Raw genomic sequence first — 21,383 nt, 5'->3', positions numbered from 1 at the left:
CTACCAATCTGACCCTATATTACTGGCTACCAATCTGACCCTATATAACTGGCTACCAATCTGACCCTATATTACTGGCTACCAATCTGACCCTATATAACTGGCTACCAATCTGACCCTATATAACTGGCTACCAATCTGACCCTATATAACTGGCTACCAATCTGACCCTATATAACTGGCTACCAATCTGACCCTATAAAACTGGCTACTAATCTGACCCTATATAACTGGCTACCAATCTGACCCTATATTACTGGCTACCAATCTGACCCTATATTACTGGCTACCAATCTGACCCCACATTACTGGCTACGAATCTCACCCCATTTACTGGCTAAGAATCTGACCCTATATAACTGGCAACCAATCTGACCCCACATTACTGGCTACGAATCTCACCCCATATTACTGGCTACGAATCTGACCCTATATAACTGGCAACCAATCTGACCCTATATAACTGGCAACCAATCTGACCCTATATAACTGGCTACCAATCTGACCCTATATAACTGGCTACCAATCTGACCCTATATAACTGGCTACCAATCTGACCCTATATAACTGGCTACCAATCTGACCTCACATTACTGGCTACCAATCTGACCCTATATAACTGGCTACCAATCTGACCCTATATAACTGGCTACCAATCTGACCCCACATTACTGGCTACCAATCTGACCCCACATTACTGGCTACCAATCTGACCCCATATTACTGGCTACCAATCTGACCCCATATTACTGGCTACCAATCTGACCCCATATTACTGGCTACGAATCTGAACCAACATTACTGGCTACCAATCTGACCCCACATTACTGGCAACCAATCTCACCCCATATTACTGGCTACCAATCTGACCCTATATAACTGGCTACCAATCTGACCCTATATAACTGGCTACCAATCTGACCCTATATAACTGGCTACCAATCTGACCCTATATAACTGGCTACCAATCTGACCCTATACAACTGGCTACCAATCTGACCCCATATAACTGGCTACCAATCTGACCCTATATAACTGGCTACCAATCTGACCCTATATAACTGGCTACCAATCTGACCCTATATAACTGGCTACCAACCTGACCCTGTATAACTGGCTACCAATCTGACCCCATATAACTGGCTACCAATCTGACCCTATATAACTGGCTACCAATCTGACCCTATATAACTGGCTACCAATCTGACCCTATATGACTGGCTACCAATCTGACCCTATATAACTGGCTACCAATCTGACCCTATATAACTGGCTACCAATCTCACCCCATATTACTGGGTACCAATCTGACCCTAAATTACTGGCTACCAATCTGACCCCATATTACTGGCTACCAATCTGACCCCATATTACTGGCTACCAATCTGACCCTATATAACTGGCAACCAATCTCACCCCATATGACTGGCTACCAATCTCACCCCATATTACTGTCTACCAATCTCACCCCACATTACTGGCTACCAATCTGACCCCATATTACTGGCTACCAATCTGACCCCAGATTACTGTCTACCAATCTGACCCCACATTACTGGCTACGAATCTGACCCCACATTACTGGCTACCAATCTGACCCCACATTACTGGCTACCAATCTGACCCCATATTACTGGCTACCAATCTGACCCCATATTACTGGCTACCAATCTGACCCCATATTACTGGCTACGAATCTGAACCCACATTACTGGCTACCAATCTGACCCCACATTACTGGCTACCAATCTCACCCCATATTACTGGCTACCAATCTGACCCTACATTACTGGCTATGAATCTGACCCCACATTACTGGCTACCAATCTGACCTCATATTACTGGCTACCAATCTGACCCCATATTACTGGCTACCAATCTGACCCCATATTACTGGCTACGAATCTGAACCCACATTACTGGCTACCAATCTGACCCCACATTACTGGCTACCAATCTCACCCCATATTACTGGCTACCAATCTGACCCTACATTACTGGCTATGAATCTCACCCCACATTACTGGCTACCAATCTCACCCAGCATTACTAGCTACCAATCTGACCCCACACTACTGGCTACCAATCTGACCCCATATAACTGGCTACCAATCTCACCCCACATTACTGGCTACCAATCTGACCCCACATTACTGGCTACCAATCTGACCCCACATTACTGTCTACCAATCTGACCCCACATTACTGGCTACCAATCTGACCCCACATTACTGGCTACCAATCTCACCCCACATTACTGGCTACCAATCTCACCCCACATTACTGGCTACCAATCTCACCCAATATTACTGGCTTCCAATCTCACCCCACACTACTGGCTACCAATCTCACCCCACATTACTGGCTACCAATCTCACCCCACAATACTGGCTACCAATCTCACCCCACATTTCTGGCTACCAATCTCACCCCACATTAGTGGCTACCAATCTCACCCCACATTACTGGCTACCAATCTCACCCCATATTACTGGCTACCAATCTCACCCCACATTACTGGGTACCAATCTCACCCCATATTTCGGACCTGAAAGCAAACCCTATCTGGCTACAGTCTTCCCCCCATATATCTGGCTACAGTCTTCCCCCCATATATCTGGCTACAGTCTTCCCCCCATATATCTGGCTACAGTCTTCCCCCCCATATATCTGGCTACAGTCTTTCCCCCATATATCTGGCTACAGTCTTCCCCCATATATCTGGCTACAGTCTTCCCCCCATATATCTGGCCCAGTTATATAGGGTCAGATTGGTAGCCAGTCAATCGTTAACCCATCTTATTGGACACCAATCTACCCCCCCCCCCCTCCTACACTCCTTGCCACAATCTAAGCTATCAATATAACCCTGATATTTTTGTTTACTAAACTAACACCGAATATTTCTGTTTACCAATCTAATCCCCTTTATTTCTGGCCAACAATCTAACCCCCGTATTACTGGTCATCAATCAAAACCCCCATACTTCTTGCCACAATCTAAGCTATAGGTATAACCCCCATATTTCTGGCTACTTATTTCTTCCCTATATTTCTGTTTACCCATCAAACCCTAATATTTCTGTTTACCAATCTACCCCCTAATATTTCTGTTTACAAGTTTTTCCCCCAATATTCCTGTTTACCAAAACAACCCCTAATATTTCTGTTTACCAATCTAACCCCAAACTGTTTTTGCAACAAAGCTAATCCCCAATATTTCTGGGTATTTTCAGAAATGCTGGAACAAGAGAAAGATGAAGAGGAAGATGAAGAGACCTCAGAGCGATCTGACGTGCCAGCTGGCATGTAGAGAAACACCGGTCCTCATCAAAGGGAACATTTATAGAGGGCATTTAGAGAAAAATAATCCATTATGACACTCTTGACAGTCTGTAACAATGTGCTGGCGACATTTAGATCTATATAAAAGCTGACATCTATTTTAGAGACGCCAGTTGTTTGTAGACAAGTGTCTCCATTTAGTGAATTTGTAGACATAGAACTTTAGGAGCAATAGTAATGTGGCAGTAATTTTGGTGCTAAATATCTGAGCCAGTATTCATAAAACATCTTAAGTCGATTTTCTAATCTTAAGTCAATTTTTCTAATCTTAGGATGATTTTCTAATCTTAAGTCAATTTTTCTAATCTTAGGACGATTTTCTAATCTTAAGTCAATTTTTCTAATCTTAGGATGATTTTCTAATCTTAAGTCAATTTTTCTAATCTTAGGACGATTTTCTAATCTTAAGTCGATTTCCTAAGATTTTCGTAGTCAGATTGAAAGAAATTTCCAGTGACTTTGACATTAAAGTGTGTTTATTACATTACATTAATGAACAAAGAGTATTTTAGATAGTATAAAGTTATTATATCATATCACAAGTATGGTATTAAAGATACTAAACATAGGAAAATGACTTTAAGTTAGGAAATGACTTAAGATGTTTTATGAATACCGCCCCTGTTTAATTTTTAGAGTACTTATTGAAATATGGAAAAGAACTATTGGACAAATAACATAAAGCATGCTTGGAAGTCATGGTCATTGTATATTTATTTTGCCGTAATAAAAAGATCGAAATGGCAAACTCTGACCGTGCTTAACAAGGTTTTAATAACTACAGTCATCAAATTTAGACTCTTGGATGAACAAGCCCGAATTCTTATACTATTGAATAGCATCAAATGTTTGAACAAGCCCTGCTATATAAGTTCAGAATTTGAGCAAGCTTGGAAGACATTTTACCAGTGCAGGGCCTGTGAGCTTGTGTTAATTTCGACCACTGTAAGAAACATACAACCATAAAAAACTTCTTATGAAATACTTGCTTGATTGTTATCTGTTATTGTGTGTCAATGAATTGGTAAGGTTCTTGTGAATTATAGACCTATAATGATACTTTAAACTGATTCTTGTCAATTTTAACCTGATTTTTTCGTGTCATTAATACAAGAGGTTTTTATTCTATCTTCCTGAAACTAGGGTGGAATATCTGTCAACATGATATTGAAGACCAATGTTAGTAAGGGTTACCTCGGGTTAAAGATAAGGCTAAGGGCTTTAGCCTGGTTTTAAAAAGGACAGGGTGCTGAAGAAAAGGGACAGGGTGCTGCAGAAAAGGGACAGGGTGCTGCAGAAAAGGGACAGGGTCACCTGCAGAAAAGGGACAGGGTGCTAATGGTAAAAAGGGCACATTGAATTGAGCACTGAAGAACTTTAACATTATGAATTAGGCAGAACATGTTATAAATTGTGTTTAATTGAAGTTATATTAGGTATCAACTGCCAGATATCCTATGTTAAGTGTGTATGTATTTATAATCATACTATAAGTTTTATACAACACAAAATAAATATTTGACAGTATTAAGCATTCTATAAAGGCAAAAGGGTGCCCATGCTGGTCTCCATGAGGGCACAAGGGTGCCCATGCTGGTCTCCATGAGGGCACAAGGGTGCCCATGCTGGTCTCCATGAGGGCAGAAGGGTGCCCATGCTGGTCTCCATGAGGGCACAAGGGTGCCCATGCTGGTCTCCATGAGGGCACAAGGGTGCCCATGAGGGCAGAAAGGGTGCCCATGCTGGTCTCCATGAGGGCAGAAGGGTGCCCATGCTGGTCTCCGTGAGGGCAGAAGGGTGCCCATGCTGGTTTCCATGAGTGCAAAAGGGTGCCCATGCTGGTTTCCATGAGTGCAAAAGGGTGCCCATGCTGGTCTCCATGAGGGCAGAAGGGTGCCCATGCCGGTCTCCATGATGGCAGAAGGGTGCCCATGCTGGTCTCCATGAGGGCAGAAGGGTGCCCATGCTGGTCTCCATGAGGGCAGAAGGGTGCCCATACTGGTCTCCATGATGGCAGAAGGGTGCCCATGCTGGTCTCCATGATGGGAGAAGGGTGCCCATGCTGGTCTCCATGATGGCAGAAGGGTGCCCATGCTTGTCTCAATGAGGGCAGAAGGGTGCCCATGCTGGTCTCCATGAGGGCACAAGGGTGCCCATGCTGGTCTCCATGATGGCAGAAGGGTGCCCATGCTGGTCTCCATGATGGGAGAAGGGTGCCCATGCTGGTCTCCATGATGGGAGAAGGGTGCCCATGCTGGTCTCCATGAGGGCAGAAGGGTGCCCATGCTGGTCTCCATGAGGGCAGAAGGGTGCCCATGCTGGTCTCCATGAGGGCAGAAGGGTGCCCATGCTGGTCTCCATGAGGGCAGAAGGGTGCCCATGCTTGTCTCAATGAGGGCAGAAGGGTGCCCATGCTGGTCTCCATGAGGGCAGAAGGGTGCCCATGCTGGTCTCCATGAGGGCAGAAGGGTGCCCATGCTTGTCTCAATGAGGGCACAAGGGTGCCCATGCTTGTCTCAATGAGGGCACAAGGGTGCCCATGCTTGTCTCAATGAGGGCACAAGGGTGCCCATGCTGGTCTCCATGAGGGCAGAAGGGTGCCCATGCTGGTCTCCATGAGGGCAGAAGGGTGCCCATGCTGGTCTCCATGAGGGCAGAAGGGTGCCCATGCTGGTCTCCATGAGGGCAGAAGGGTGCCCATGCTTGTCTCAATGAGGGGAGAAGGGTGCCCATGCTGGTCTCCATGAGGGCAGAAGGGTGCCCATGCTGGTCTCCATGAGGGCAGAAGGGTGCCCATGCTGGTCTCCATGAGGGCAGAAGGGTGCCCATGCTGGTCTCCATGAGGGCAGAAGGGTGCCCATGCTGGTCTCCATGAGGGCAGAAGGATACCCATGCTGGGCTCCATGAAGGCAGAAGGGTGCCCATGCTGGTCTCCATGAGGGCAGAAGGGTGCCCATGCTGGTCTCCATGAGGGCAGAAGGGTGCCCATGCTGGTCATCATGAGGGCAGAAGGGTGCCCATGCTTGTCTCCATGAGGACAGAAGGGTGCTACTGATAAAGGACAGGGTGCAGCACCCATCCATAACCCTGTAGCTAAAACCCTACATTGGGTTACCTAGTCAAATATTAACACAAAATTCTATGTTCAAGTTTTTCTTATTCCTTGCACCAATTCATCAGTGTTCATCCAATCTTCTTTAAACTCGGTCAGGATATTTCTCAGCATGATATTTATGACCAGTGTGAAGATGGGTTGTCTCAGGTCAAAAACTAGGTCATACCAGTGTGAATATGGGTTGTCTCAGATAAAAAATTAAGTCATACCTGTGTGAAGACGGGTTGTGTTGGGTCAAAAACTAGGTCATACCAGTATGAAGATGGGTTGTCTTGGGTCAAAAACTAGGTCATACCAGTGTGAAGATGGGTTGTCTAGGGTCAAAAACTAGGTCATACCAGTGTGAAGATGGGTTGTCTCAGGTAAAAAATTAGGTCATACCAGTGTGAATATGGGTTGTCTTGGGTCAAAAACTAGGTCATACCAGTGTGAAGATGGGTTGTCTCAGGTCAAAAACTAGGTCATACCAGTGTGAATATGGGTTGTCTCAGATAAAAAAATAAGTCATACCAGTGTGAAGATGGGTTGTCTCAGGTCAAAAATTAGGTCATACCAGTGTGAATATGGATTGTCTCGGGTAAAAAACTAGGTCATACCAGTGTGAAGATGGGTTGTCTCAGGTCAAAAATTAGGTCATACCAGTGTAAACATGGGTTGTCTGGGGTCAAAAATTAGGTCATACCATATAAGGGGGTCACATGTTTTTTTGGTCTGGACCTAGTTTTGGTAACAACTGACCCTAATATAGCCTGGCACTGTGACAACCCCCTTTATTGCCTATGTTTTGTCTCGGGTCAAAAACTAGGTTGGACCAGTGTCAAAATTTACTCTTCCTTCTTTATGCATACATCCTGCTGCAAAATGTCAAAAACAAAAACCTGATTTGAATGTGTTTTCCTCAGTAACCCCTTGTGTTATATAATCTTTTTCAATATTTTTTAAGTTTTATGCTTTATATAATAACAAAACAAAAATGGTTCATCATCACGGATAGAAACTGTCACCTATCGTACTGAGAAGTGTATTGATTTCTTTGAAGAAATTTTGTATTGTTTTGTGAAGCATTATTCAGTATTTAAATGTCAGTCTTGTTATCTGAATTATAAACTTACATTTTTAGTGTTTTGTATCTTCTGTTGTAAGGTTTCAATATATTTCACGGAGTGAGCACCAACTGTCATGATTGGACACTGAGTGAGCACCAACTGTCATGATTGGACACTGAGTGAGCACCAACTGTCATGACTGGACACTTTGAGCAAAATATTTGTTATAAAGTTCACAAGATGCAGATGTATACTATATGATTGTGCAATGTTTCCAAAATATACACAAACATTTACTGAAAAGCATAATATATTATTGGCTTAAATTTAAAAAGAATATTTCAATCTCAGATCTATTAAACATGCTGTATATAGACGTTGATAACCTAGCAACAATTTATTTTAGAACTTTTCACGGTACTGCTAGACTAAATAACTGAACATTTTTGTTAAAGTTGATATTTTGTAACTTGGTAATTGCACGTACACTGTGATGAATTTTTAGTTAATTACTGTTCTTGAATGTTGTAAGGCCCATGGGGACGCCGCCGACCCCATTGCCCCTAATATGGGGCAAATAAATAGGGTTCTCGAGGTCTCAATAAATAAGATTATGAATTTTAACAATTTTTATGTATATCTTTCTGTAAAGAGAAGAAAATCGGGGTTTTGCAATAGCTTTTGTGTTGTTGTAGGAAGGCCCATGACTCTGGTTTTAATTATTGTCAAGTTATGATTATGTCCCTTGTATGATTATGTCCCTTGTTCAAGTCAGTTTTACTTATTTTGTTAGGTTCAGGCTAGATGGTTACACCAACCATGTAAAGATCGACTGAAATTTCAATAGGAAGAAACAGAGCATTATTGTTGGAGAGCATTAGTGTTGGCGCAAGGTGACATTCTTGGTAACCCTTTGCTTTATAGAGAAGTGGCCACATCAGCCGCCCCTAGTTAATCCTCTCATTATACAACTTAAGAGTAAAAAGCTGTACCTATTAGACTGTGGATGGAGAAGTAACAAGGGGTATCTTCAGGGTTGTCTTTCTAGTGATTTTGGGGCCGATTTCCGTCCCAATTACCTCCTTAAAAAGTAAATGATTTTACCCATCCTCTTGCCAACATTCCCTTCTTTTAATGAAGGAAAACATCTAACAAAAAATTACCATGTTAGAGGCATTTTTTTCTTCCATTATGCCGTCTTATGTTAGAATTAAATTATATGAATATGTATCTAAATTATATATGTAGCTAAACCAAAAAAAAAAACAGGTTTATACAATTGCTTCAGATGTGTACAACATTGTGTCTATCTCAGATTTGATCTCTGTGTTCAGTTAAAGTACTGTTATTATATGAATAATTGTCTTGTGATGTTGAAATAAAGTCATCCTCGGCACCCCAGCATATTCACAACCTTTATGATATCATATAGGTTATAAATACGCTGGAGTATTCAATGAAATGGATGAAATTAAGTGTACTTTATTGGATTTCTTTCCAAGATATTTCTTTAACTTAAATATCTTCATACTCTAATTGATGACTAATAAATAAGAATTTCAAACTGATTTTTTTTTATAAATAGATTGTGTATGGGATGTTACTATTTTGTTATTCAAAATAAATTACTACAATTATATCTGTGTTAAGTATTTATCTTCCTTTTTCTTGTCAGCGATTTAAGTGCCAATTGTTATGCAAATCGGTGTCAAAAAGAAGTAGTGAACATTTGTACCAAGTAATTTTGAAAACCTTTCATTTCTAGAGGAGTTATGAAGTATCCGATCTGTGGTCCTAAAGCCTGACCCCCAACTTGAAGGACGTTAGCTGAAGCAATTGCACACATCATGTTAAGCTAATGTGGAAAACAATAGTGCCAAATGGTTTTAAATTTCTTTAAGTTAAGAAGTTATGTATTGGACAAGAGAAATTACTATCTGAACTTTGACCATAAGTATGACCTTGACTCTAAAGGATGGAAGATGAAACCATAACTATGCAGGTCAGTTTGATCTGAAGATATTTTGAAATATTTCCTTCCGTTGAGGAGTCAAAGGTCAGACATGAAAATTGGCTACAAATCTAGCCCTTATTGTGACCTTGACCTTGAAGAGGTTAGCGCACTCACTTCTCACCTAGGCGACCCGGCTTCGATTACCAGCCTGGGTGTATGTGAGTTTAGTTTGTGGTCACCAAGCTGGACAAGTGAATTACCTTCAGGTACTCCAGTTATCCCCACAACACAAGACCGCACTATTGCTCGACATCGTGCCAACGAGAGTGATTAATATAATGTTGTAATAACTTGTTTCACAATCATTGTAAAATAAATATGTTTAAACTAAAGTGGGTTGCTGGAACATGCGCCCAGCTGTATGTCGTGAACATTTGTGCCAAGCATGGGGCATATGAAAGGCTTGTACAATATATATTGTTATGAACATTATGTTCAATTAAAAGCTTTTGAAAACAGGATTTTGCAGGTTGTTTTGTCTGCCTTCGGAATATTGAAAGCTTGAATTACGTGTAAAGACATCTATTATCCAACCATTTCAAGATGCCCTATTTAACCATTTCAATCAATTAACTGGGTAGAATACAATGGACAAAAACACTTCGATCAAAGTTTAATGATATAAAACAAAACAATTTCTATTATTACAACATTATGATGAACTATTTGACTCAGATTGTTTTCCCAAAATATTTCAGATTTTCCATACAGGTACATGAATTGTTTCTAAATAAAGAAAAGAACCACTACCTGGTAACTTTTAAGTTATTTTTTGACATCAATAACAGACACTCATTTTCATTACTTCAATCAAATAGATGCAAATTCACTGTTCACGTTCCACTAAACCATATCACTATAAAGCCATAATACTTATGGTTTGATATCACAAAATAGTGTTGAAATGAAAAACTGCCAGTTGCTGTTGGGAGTCGGTTTAAAATATTAAGTAAAATAACTCCATAATGCATTTATTTTAACTTTAAAAAATATGTTGAAACTTGAAAATCTGCTGGCAAGAGCCATTCTACATTGTAGGCAAATGATAAATAAAACAGATGGCTTTGACCACACCACATTGTTCACTTGTCACCACTGCCCAGAGCGTCTTTTACGGCTTGACACGTTTTCTGTGGCACGTCCATCACCCAATGAAATACTGTCTGGATCCCTGAAACAGGAGGCAATACACGGGTTGCAAATTTGTATACAAATTACAAAGACTTGATCATGGGCTCAACACATGACAGTTGCAACTGTTTTAATTTGAATATTAAAGGAGTTTCGTCTGTTTAGTGTCAAGCTCCCACCATGAAATACTGATTGTATTCTTGGTGTATATGCAAGGGGAAGGTTTAGTTGAGCTGAAAAGAATAATATAGAGTTTAGGGCAACGGTCTCAAAAATGCTTGGTAGGGTAAGGATAAAGTCATAACAGCGAAGCAAGTCATAAAAGGCTACCATGTATGTAGAAGTTTCAGTATATTCTGAATTTAATCATTATTACTTTGTTTTTTCATTGTAATCAACACAAATGGTCAACAATTGCTAAATTTAGAATTTTTTATCTAAGGTACAAAAAAGGGATGAAGGGTTTTGCCAGGTAGGCCGAGTTGCCTTAAACACTGTTTTTTTTATGTTATTAATGAAAATAAACACTATCACAAGCAGGGCTTCTAAAAATAAAAAATTTGCCGGTCTGGACCGATTTTAACCTTGCTGGACTGGTTGCAGTTACAGAAAATGGCTAAAAAATCGGTCCTAAAACTGTTGTTTTTTTCAATTTCGGTCCAAATGGCCAAGTCAGCAGCAAAAACAGAAATTGTAACACACAAAAAGTGTTTGTCATACCACATCCTTAACAACCAGGTGACATCCTATCTTAGGTAGGGGACATCATTGAGGGCATATCCTAAAGTCATTACAAGAGCGCCATCGAGTAAATGCCACTGCTCATCTGTTACTTTTTCAGTCAAAAAAGGCAGCATAACTTAACAATTATTAAACCAAAATATATAGGCTTTGATATACATGTATTGTCTCTATCAACATGTGTACCAAAGTTCATTTAAATATCAGCTATGATTTTTAGTTACGGCAACGGTTAAAGACTTAGTGTTCACACCAATTTTTAGGTATGGCAAAGGTTAAAGACTTAGTGTTCACACCAATTTTTAGGTATAATGGCAAAGGTTAAAGACTAAGTGTTCACACCAATTTTTAGTTACGTCAAAGGTTAAAGACTTAGTGTTCACATCAATTTTTAGTTAAAGCATTAAGGTTAAAGACTAAGTGTTCACACCAATTTTTAGTCACGGCAAAGGTTAAAGACTAAGTGTTCACACCAATTTTTAGTTACGGCAAAGGTTAAAGACTTAGCGTTCACACCAATTTTTAGTTACGGCATTAAGGTTAAAGACTCGGCGTTCACACCAATTTTTAGTTACGGCAAAGGTTAAAGACTTAGCGTTCACACCAATTTTTAGTTACGGCAAAGGTTAAAGACTTAGCGTTCACACCAATTTTTAGTTACGGCATTAAGGTTAAAGACTTAGTGTTCACACCAATTTTTAGTTAAGGCATTAAGGTTAAAGACTTAGCGTTCACACCAATTTTTAGTTACGGCATTAAGGTTAAAGACTAAGTGTTCACACCAATTTTTAGTTACGGCATTAAGGTTAAAGACTTAGTGTTCACACCAATTTTTAGTTAAGGCAAAGGTTAAAGACTTAGTGTTCACACCAATTTTTAGTCACGGCAAAGGTTAAAGACGCCATGACAATGCTCTCTATATTTCTATTGTTCCTTCAAAAAACAGACCAGCTCATAATGAACAAGTTACAAGAGCTTTATAAAGCACAGGTACATGCAGACTTCATACATCAGTTGTGACGTTATCGAATACAGTCCATTATGACGAGACACATGTATGTATGTATACATCTACAGTTGAATTGTTCATTTAAATGTAATTAATTAAATTAAAATAATAACATGACAGTACCAGAATTCCATTGATTCGACAAATCACGCCCAACTGCTGAAGGATTGGGAATCTGGAAAAAGAAGAAAATATATCTTTTACATTTGTTCAACATATTTTATGATAGTCAATATAGGGACGGTATATTTGCTGACAGGCGGAGTATGGTTTGCATTTGACAAGTCCTCTGACAAGTTGATAAACTCACCACCAGCACCTCAAATATCATTTTTAACAACAAGAGCATCAAGGAGAGTTGCTGTTTTGTTCATTAAAAAAATCTGGCATGATTCAACATTTTTTAAAGCCAAAGTTAATAGCCTTGCTGTTCATGTGTGCATTGTTTCTAGGAACATGAAAATTATGTACCAAGTTTCAGTTAAATATGTCAAAAGGACAAGGTTTAAGATTTAACACAATAATCAAGTGATAGCAATGACAATCCCACAACTTTCTTCTGTGAAAAACAAGCTAAACATTCTTGAGATGCATACAAAGTTTGAACCATTCATAGTCAAGCAATTCAAGCCTCATATCATCAGGTTTATGATGTAAGACTGTAACCAGCTGACACCTATTTATTGAAATCAGAGCTTTCACTTTAACTCACATTTGAAAAAATCTTTTGCTCTGGGAATCAAACTTTTTGAAAATCTCATAATTAAAAATGGACATGTACAGTCATTACAAACTTCTGAAAACTATCTTTCGGACTCCCTCTGCTGAAAGGCTCTGATAAAAAGATAAAATATTTAAACCTTAATAGATAGCAAATTATAAAATACATCATTTAGAATTTCACTGCCTGGTCCCTAACTCTTGCACAACTCTACCATACTAGGATATCAGTAGACAAGAATTTTTACATTCTGATTTACTGCCCAGCAAAGCAGTCTGACTCTTAACTTAGATATTATTTGAAAGGAAGCTGTACCTCTCTGATGTTTTGCTAAGCGCTAAGGCAAGGCAGTTGGTCTCTTGCATGATGCTACTAAAAAAATCTAAATAAAGTTATTATCGAGCAGAATACTGCTCAGCACTAGACAAACCGGTTCACCACTTGTGTGATAGGAAAAGTGGTCCAACACCTGCGATATACTACTAAAATGAAGATATAACTTGACAGAATGTTGTACCTTTTTAATATACTGCTGAGCCCTATGCAAGGTGGTCCCACTCTTGTGTGATACCACTAAACTAAGTTATTATTTGACAAGAATGTTGTACCTTTTCGATATACTGCCCAGCGCTAGGCAAGGCTGTCTGGCTCATGAATGATGCTACTAAACTAAGATATCAATTGGCAAGAATGTTGTACCTTTTCGATATACTGCCCAGCGCTAGGCAAGGCTGTCTGGCTCATGAATGATGCTACTAAACTAAGATATCAATTGGCAAGAATGTTGTACCTTTTCGATATACTGCCCAGTGCTAGGCAAGGCTGTCTGGCTCATGAATGATGCTACTAAACTAAGATATCAATTGGCAAGAATGTTGTACCTTTTCGATATACTGCCCAGCACCAGGTTAGGCTGTCTGAATCTTACATAATACTACTAAACAAAGATAGAATGTGAGCAGAATGTTGAACCTTTTTAATATACTGCCCAGGGCTAGGCAAGGCTGTCCAACTCATTAGTGATACTACAAAAATAAGTTTTTATTTGACACTATGGTGTATCTTTTTGCTATAATACTCAGCCGCAGGTAAGGCTGTCTTAATCTTGCATGATAAACTAAATGAAGATATCATTTGAAAAGAATGTTGTACCTTTTCGATATACTGCCCAGCACTAGGCAATGCTGTCAGGCTCATGAATGATGCTACTAAACTAAGATATCAATTGGCAAGAATGTGAATCTTACAATAAACTGCTCAGCACTAGGCAATGCTCTCCGACCCATGATTGATACTACTAAATTAAGATATGAACAGAATGTTGAACCTTTTTAATATGCTGCCCAGCGCTAGGCAAGGCTGTCTAACTCATGAATGATACTACTAAACTCATGAAGATATTATTTGACAAGAATGTTGTACCTTTTCGATATACTGCTCAGCGCAAGGCAAGGCTGTCCGACTCGTGAATGATGCTACTAAACTAAGATATCATTTGGCAAGAATGTTGTACCTTTTGAATATACTGCTCAGCGCTGGGCACTGATGACTTAACCCGCTGCAATGCTGCCTCACTCTTCCGTGTGTCTCCGCTCCATATACCAAGACTTGCAGTGGCTGCAACTGCTCCTATTGCTATACCAAGTTTACCGATGCCTCTGAAATAAATCAACATTTATTAAAAATAGATAATTATTCCCAACCAATATTATTAATATTTAGCTGCTTCTGATTCAAATTAATATTAGTTAAGTTTTTATTTGTTATTTTGGTGAAATTTTAAAAGGCTATCCCAACTTACATTGTGATTGAAGAACTTTTTTTTCACACTTTTTTTTCATTCAATTCTTGATTGTTGTGTCTAACAATGAATCATCTTTGTTTATTTTCTATTCCTTATTTGAAGCTAGCTGTCAACTGTCGAAATGGGCCGTGTTTCTACCTTTCAGGTGGCCCCGCAGTGCCGGGTGAATGCGGTGGTTTTGTCTTTGAGCAAAATATAGCGGGGAATTTGCCTTACTTAGGCTCCCTGGGGTGTGGGGGCATTTTGCGGGGATTTGACCATCAGTTGGTCCCAGCAGGGCGGTCATTTTACCCAGGGTTGGCTGGACCAAAAGTCAAAGTCCCCGCAAGTCCCTGGACAATTGACTGGTGCATTATACTACCACCAGATATGTCCGAAATTAAGTCCATATAAACAGCCACTTCCGAGTCTATGATGGTTTTTGTTTTGGCGACTCTATGCACATTAAGGGAACATAATGAATATCTGAACGATAAAAAGGTTTCCTTCCCTTAATGCGCATTATTGTGGTTAACGGATATATCACCAAACTGAATACATCGTAGTTGTAGCTTCCAATTACATATGTTATCATTTAATAAACAGGTCAACATAAGACGGATGAAAACAGATCATTATTAATTTACTAAGAATGACGGAACACACGTTTACAGGTCAAACTTCCTGAAACAAGTGCTTTTTAATCAAGATATCCGAATGCATGTGCTGTCCGAATTAACATTAGATTTTAAAAACACAGATTATCATTTAACTTCTCTACATTTCTTAACATTTTTCACGTAAATAATGGAAAATAAGTGATTTTAAGTTAATATTCAATTCAAGTACGAGATTATATACAGATAATATCAAAATATGTCACAAAAATGACGAAATGTTCTCACTTACTTCACCAAGGTCGCCATTTTTAGATTGAATTAAGTTACTTCCCTTTGAAATAAAAAGGCCACTAATTTTACGATTAAAGTTTTTTTTCTCTCTTTATTGAAATAGCAAAAACATTATGGTAGGCTCCCAAATAAGGATCGATGTACTTTTAAAATATAAATAATTTATTCTCTTTTTGCTGCTTTAAATTGATGTTTGCAGAGTTTTATTAGACCTATTTAAGACGCTAGATATTCTAACCTTCAGGGCATCATTACCACAGATATTTGCATGTATTATGCAGAACTAAACTAGTTGCCCCTAGCTAACATTAAGTAGTTGCATATGGCATGTCCTTGCTACAGTTAAATCGGTCTTGACCATGAAATTAAAGAATAAAAATAACGATTCAATACGCTTTTTCTCACACCACAAGACATAATAAAGGGCCATAATTGAGATGAAATTTAACTTCGTAAGTGTCAAAGTATCATGATACATCAATGTATTACGTCTTAGAGCTTACAAAATATCAATTAATTCAAATCAAACTTTGCTACAAATCAATCACTTCAATGATGGAGCCTGTTTTCCATTTTGCAAAGAAATGTCGACTACATTAGCTGCCATAGGCCTAGTTGTAGTGTTTTGAATTGTACTCACACTTGAGTAAGCTGTTGACATGCTTTCATTATTTTTTTCCATATATTAAATTATCATTATATACCAACTGGAGTGTGCCTTGTATGTCTGGGCATAATAAAGTATGCCTACACGTAGGTAAGCATGTAGCTAAAGAACTTCATCGAAACAGGTTTTTAGTGCTGATTGACCTTTATATAGGTAAATGTCAAAAAATAAAAATTGCTTTTAAAGTTATGGAAGCCAGAACGAGTATGCAAGCAGCCAAGCAGAGTGATGCAGGGTCACCTGGGTTATTGTTGTAATTGAAATAAATGCTTTTTTACTATCTTTAATGAAAGAGTCCAATATCGGCAATATAAAAAGTCTATTTTCCACCCCATTTCACTCAATTTTAAGAGCCATCAGTTATTTTCATGATATAGATCTCCCTTGATCTTCAATGATATCTTTTATTTCAGCATGATAGACTGTAATTCAAATGATTTTATCTGTAGTTGAATCTCTAAGGTTAGATTGACAGATAAATGGCCAAAAGGTTAGAGTCATTGAAATAAAACTCCTGGATAGACAAGCATGAAATCTTAGCTACCGGTACCTGGTTTTATAAATTCATTCTGCTGACTGCAAATGGGGCATAAATGTTGCACACAAAATGCAGTCTTAAATTTCTTCAGACCCAGGATCTTGGCTTTGTTTGAAATATACTATTGTGGTAAATTCACAATGTAATGTGTAGATATTTTCATAATTCCATGGACCCTAGCCCTAGTTAAAAAAATGTGAAAAAAACACAGAATAAGCTAGGCAATGTGTATTTCTGTACTACTTATTAAAAATAAAGTAGAGTTGAGACACTATGCTGGATTGAACTTTTTTAAAATAACATCATTAAATTTTTATCTTACGCAAAAATTCAACAAAAATTGATCTTCAATGATCACCGGTAAAATATGAAAAGAAATTACCAGAATGCACCATTTAAGACTAAAAATACATGTACATTTTTGAACAAGCTAATTGTTGCGTCAATGTTAAACTGGTAAGTCCTGGACCATTTACCCAAGATGTACAGTCGAACCATGTTTGTTCAAGATGCCAGGGGACAGCCAGGAAATTCAGACTCAGGAAATTTGAACCATTAGCGGGAATGCTTTCCTTTAGTATAAAGAAATCAATCCTTCACATCCAATTTGAGCCAAAGAGAAGTTCCAGCCAAATGAGTTTGAGCTGTTCGGCTGTAAATATTTATTCAAGACAGTAATGTGGATAGAAACCTATTTTGTACAATTGTTGTGAAGAACAGCAATCAAGAACTATGGTGGGTATGAGTGAATTTATCAGTAATTTAGTAGTTGCGTGGTTAAGCTCCTCCTACTGGAGCCGATATGCGAAAGATGAAAACAAAGATAATACTCTCAATCTTGGTTCAATGTATAGATATTGTCATATCGAGCTTTTGTTAGTTTTTGTAAGTATGCAGGATTTGGTTTGTTTCCATAATTCGCAGTATTTTAGCAGAATTATCACATAAATTATCACATAACTTCCCTAAGGATTTGGTTGCTCCCATTTCAAGAGATATTGAGACAAATTTATTAGCAGTATTTCTCTCCAAATACATGATTTTGTTTAAAGGTTTTCAGAGAAATATTTGTATATATGTTTACTCCTTCTTCAGGAGTTGTTGTAATTTGGTGTATATGTCACTTAAATAACATGTTTACTTTGCTGGGTTGAATTTTTCTGAATTTTCCAATGAATAGAATTTAAATTGGCATACAGTATTCCAAAATGTGAACCTGTTGCAGTAACAGAGAGGCAGATTTGGGTTTGAAGAAAGGTAGATTTGCGGGTCTGGAGAGGCTGATTTTGGGGTACAGAGAGGCAGATTTTGGGGTACAGAGAGGTAGATTTTGGGGTACAGAGAGGCAGATTTTGGGGTACAGAGAGGCAGATTTTGGGGTACAGAGAGGTAGATTTTGGGGTACAGAGAGGCAGATTTTGGAGGTCCAGAGAGGTAGATTTTGGGGTACAGAGAGGCAGATTTTGGAGGTCCAGAGAGGTAGATTTTGGGGTACAGAGAGGCAGATTTTGGGGTACAGAGAGGTAGATTTTGGGGTACAGAGAGGCAGATTTTGGGGTACAGAGAGGTAGATTTTGGGGTACAGAGAGGTAGATTTTGGGGTACAGAGAGGCAGATTTTGGGGTACAGAAGGCAGATTTTGGGGTACAGAGAGGCAGATTTTGGGGTACAGAGAGATAGATTTTGGGGTACATAGAGGTAGATTTTGGGGTACAGAGAGGCAGATTTTGGGGTACCAAAGAGGTAGATTTTGGGGTACAGAGAGGCAGATTTTGGGGTACAGAGAGGCAGATTTTGGGGGTCCAGAGAGGCAGATTTTGGGGTACAGAGAGGTTGGTTTGGAGGTCCAGAGAGGTAGGTTTGGAGGTCCAGAGAGGTAGGTTTGGAGGTCCAGAGAGGTAGGTTGGAAGGTCCTGAGAGGTTGGTTTGGGGGTCCAGAGAGGTTGGTTTGGAGGTCCAGAGAGATAGATTTTGGGGTCCAGAGAGGTAGGTTTGGAGGTCCAGAGAAGTAGGTTTGGGTTTGATGAAAGGTAGATTTTGGGGTACAGAGAGGCAGATTTTGGGGTACAGAGAGGTAGATTTTGGGGTACAGAGAGGTAGATTTTGGGGTACAGAGAGGCAGATTTTGGGGTACAGAGAGGTAGATTTTGGGGTACAGAGAGGCAGATTTTGGAGGTCCAGAGAGGTAGATTTTGGGGTACAGAGAGGCAGATTTTGGAGGTCCAGAGAGGTAGATTTTGGGGTACAGAGAGGCAGATTTTGGGGTACAGAGAGGTAGATTTTGGGGTACAGAGAGGCAGATTTTGGGGTACAGAGAGGTAGATTTTGGGGTACAGAGAGGTAGATTTTGGGGTACAGAGAGGCAGATTTTGGGGTACAGAAGGCAGATTTTGGGGTACAGAGAGGCAGATTTTGGGGTACAGAGAGATAGATTTTGGGGTACATAGAGGTAGATTTTGGGGTACAGAGAGGCAGATTTTGGGGTACCAAAGAGGTAGATTTTGGGGTACAGAGAGGCAGATTTTGGGGTACAGAGAGGCAGATTTTGGGGGTCCAGAGAGGCAGATTTTGGGGTACAGAGAGGTTGGTTTGGAGGTCCAGAGAGGTAGGTTTGGAGGTCCAGAGAGGTAGGTTTGGAGGTCCAGAGAGGTAGGTTGGAAGGTCCTGAGAGGTTGGTTTGGGGGTCCAGAGAGGTTGGTTTGGAGGTCCAGAGAGATAGATTTTGGGGTCCAGAGAGGTAGGTTTGGAGGTCCAGAGAAGTAGGTTTGGGTTTGATGAAAGGTAGATTTTGGGGTACAGAGAGGTAGATTTGGGTTTGAAGAAAGGTAGATTTTGGGGTACAGAGAGGTAGATTTTGGGGTACAGAGAGGTAGATTTTGGGGTACAGAGAAGTAGATTTTGGGGCACAGAGAGGTAGATTTTAGGGTACAGAGAGGTAGATTTTGGGGTACAGAGAGGCAGGTTTTGGGGTCCAGAGAGGTTGGTTTGGAGGTCCAGAGAGGAAGATTTTGGGGTCCAGAGAGGTAGGTTTGGAGGTCCAGAGAGATAGATTTTGGGGTCCAGAGAGGTAGGTTTGGAGGTCCAGAGAAGTAGGTTTGGGTTTGATGAAAGGTAGATTTTGGGGTACAGAGAGGTAGATTTGGGTTTGAAGAAAGGTAGATTTTGGGGTACAGAGAGGTAGATTTTGGGGTACAGAGAGGTAGATTTTGGGGTACAGAGAGGTAGATTTTGGGGTACAGAGAGGTAGATTTGGGTTTGAAGAAAGGTAGATTTTGGGGTACAGAGAGGTAGGTTTTGGGGTACAGAGAGGTAGATTTTGGGGTACAGAGAGGTAGATTTTGGGGTACAGAGAGGTAGATTTGGGTTTGAAGAAAGGTAGATTTTGGGGTACAGAGAGGTAGGTTTTGGGGTACAGAGAGGTAGATTTTAGGGTACAGAGAGGTAGATTTTGGGGTACAAAGAGGCAGGTTTTGGGGTCCAGAGAGGTTGGTTTGGAGGTCCAGAGAGGTAGGTTTGGAGGGTCCAGAGAGGTAGGTTCGGGGGTCCAGAGAGGTAGGTTTGGAGGTCCAGAGAGGTAGGTTTGTTGGTCCAGAGAGGTAGGTTTGGAGGGTCCAGAGAGGTAGGTTCGGGGGTCCAGAGAGGTAGGTTTGGAGGTCCAGAGAGGTAGGTTTGTTGGTCCAGAGAGGTAGGGTTGGGGGTCCAGAGAGGTAGGTTTGGAGGTCCAGAGAGGTAGGTCTGGAGATCCAGAGAGGTAGGTTTGTTGGTCCAGAGAGGTAGGTTTGGAGGTCCAGAGAGGTAGGTTTGGGGTCCAGAGAGGTAGGTTTGGAGGTCCAGAGAGGTAGGTTTGGAGGTCCAGAGAGGTAGGTTTGGGGTCCAGAGAGGTAGGTTTAAAGGGTCCAGAGAGGTAGGTTTGGTGGGTCCAGAGAGGTAGGTTTGAAGGTCCAGAGAGGTAGGTTTGGGGGTCCAGAGAGGTTGGTTTGGAGGTCCAGAGAGGTAGGTTTGGGGGTCCAGAGAGGTAGGTTTGAAGGTCCAGAGAGGTAGGTTTGGGGGTCCAGAGAGGTTGGTTTGAAGGTCCAGAGAGGTAGGTTTGGGGGTCCAGAGAGGTAGGTTTGGAGGGTCCAGAGAGGTAGCATGCAGCTACTAGGGGCATTTCAGGATGTATGTACCCCTTCCCAAATAACCCTTAATTTTATGGTTTAAATGTTGTAGAGTGGAGAGGCAGATTTTGTTTATCTTTAGTCTTAAATGGCGCATTCTGGTGAATTCTTTTCATATTTTACCTGCGATTATTGAAGATCAATTTTTGTTGAATTTTTGCGTAAGATCTAATTTAATTTAATGATGTCATTTAGAAAAAGTTTG

General features: G+C 40.1%; 3 protein-coding genes across 3 annotated transcripts in view; 1 reads left to right on the top strand and 2 right to left on the bottom strand.

The window, feature by feature from the left end:
* The window catches only part of LOC128223890 (lysophosphatidic acid phosphatase type 6-like), a 43,199-nt gene extending 39,103 nt beyond the window's left edge, over window positions 1-4,096 (top strand). Inside the window, exon 11 of the mRNA XM_052933347.1 lies at window positions 3,237-4,096. Within this exon, the coding sequence (XP_052789307.1) occupies window positions 3,237-3,313 (77 nt within the window). The 3' untranslated portion in view covers window positions 3,314-4,096. The remainder of the gene's footprint in view (window positions 1-3,236) is intronic.
* A 6,024-nt stretch (window positions 4,097-10,120) lies between these two features.
* Window positions 10,121-15,860, bottom strand: LOC128224464 (uncharacterized). Its single transcript, XM_052934304.1, has 4 exons — window positions 15,815-15,860; window positions 14,636-14,780; window positions 12,525-12,576; window positions 10,121-10,691 (listed from the first exon to the last, which is right to left on the bottom strand). The coding sequence occupies exons 1-4, from the start codon at window positions 15,829-15,831 to the stop codon at window positions 10,603-10,605; spliced, it is 303 nt and encodes a 100-aa protein (XP_052790264.1). The 5' UTR covers window positions 15,832-15,860; the 3' UTR covers window positions 10,121-10,602.
* Window positions 15,861-18,158: 2,298 nt separating this feature from the next.
* On the bottom strand, window positions 18,159-21,171 carry LOC128223523 (uncharacterized). The gene is made up of 2 exons (XM_052932801.1): window positions 20,479-21,171; window positions 18,159-19,685 (listed from the first exon to the last, which is right to left on the bottom strand). The coding sequence occupies exons 1-2, from the start codon at window positions 21,169-21,171 to the stop codon at window positions 18,159-18,161; spliced, it is 2,220 nt and encodes a 739-aa protein (XP_052788761.1).
* Between the last annotated feature and the right edge of the window lie 212 nt (window positions 21,172-21,383).

Source organism: Mya arenaria, chromosome 17 (genome assembly GCF_026914265.1).
Source record: "Mya arenaria isolate MELC-2E11 chromosome 17, ASM2691426v1".
NCBI lineage: Eukaryota > Metazoa > Mollusca > Bivalvia > Myida > Myidae > Mya > Mya arenaria.
The sequence above is the reverse complement of the archived record's forward strand: the minus strand, read 5'-3'. Positions and strand labels throughout refer to the sequence as shown.

Coding starts and splice junctions, on each gene's coding strand:
- LOC128224464 (XM_052934304.1), bottom strand. Junction 12,577..14,635: donor CTGAGCAGTATATTCAAAAG/GTACAACATTCT, acceptor TTCTTTTTCCAG/ATTCCCAATCCTTCAGCAGT. Junction 10,692..12,524: donor GTCGAATCAATGGAATTCTG/GTACTGTCATGT, acceptor CTCCTGTTTCAG/GGATCCAGACAGTATTTCAT.
- LOC128223523 (XM_052932801.1), bottom strand. CDS start 21,171: ATGCCCCTAGTAGCTGCATGCTACCTCTCTGGACCCTCCAAACCTACC. Junction 19,686..20,478: donor ACCCCAAAACCTGCCTCTTT/GTACCCCAAAAT, acceptor CCAACCTCTCAG/GACCTTCCAACCTACCTCTC.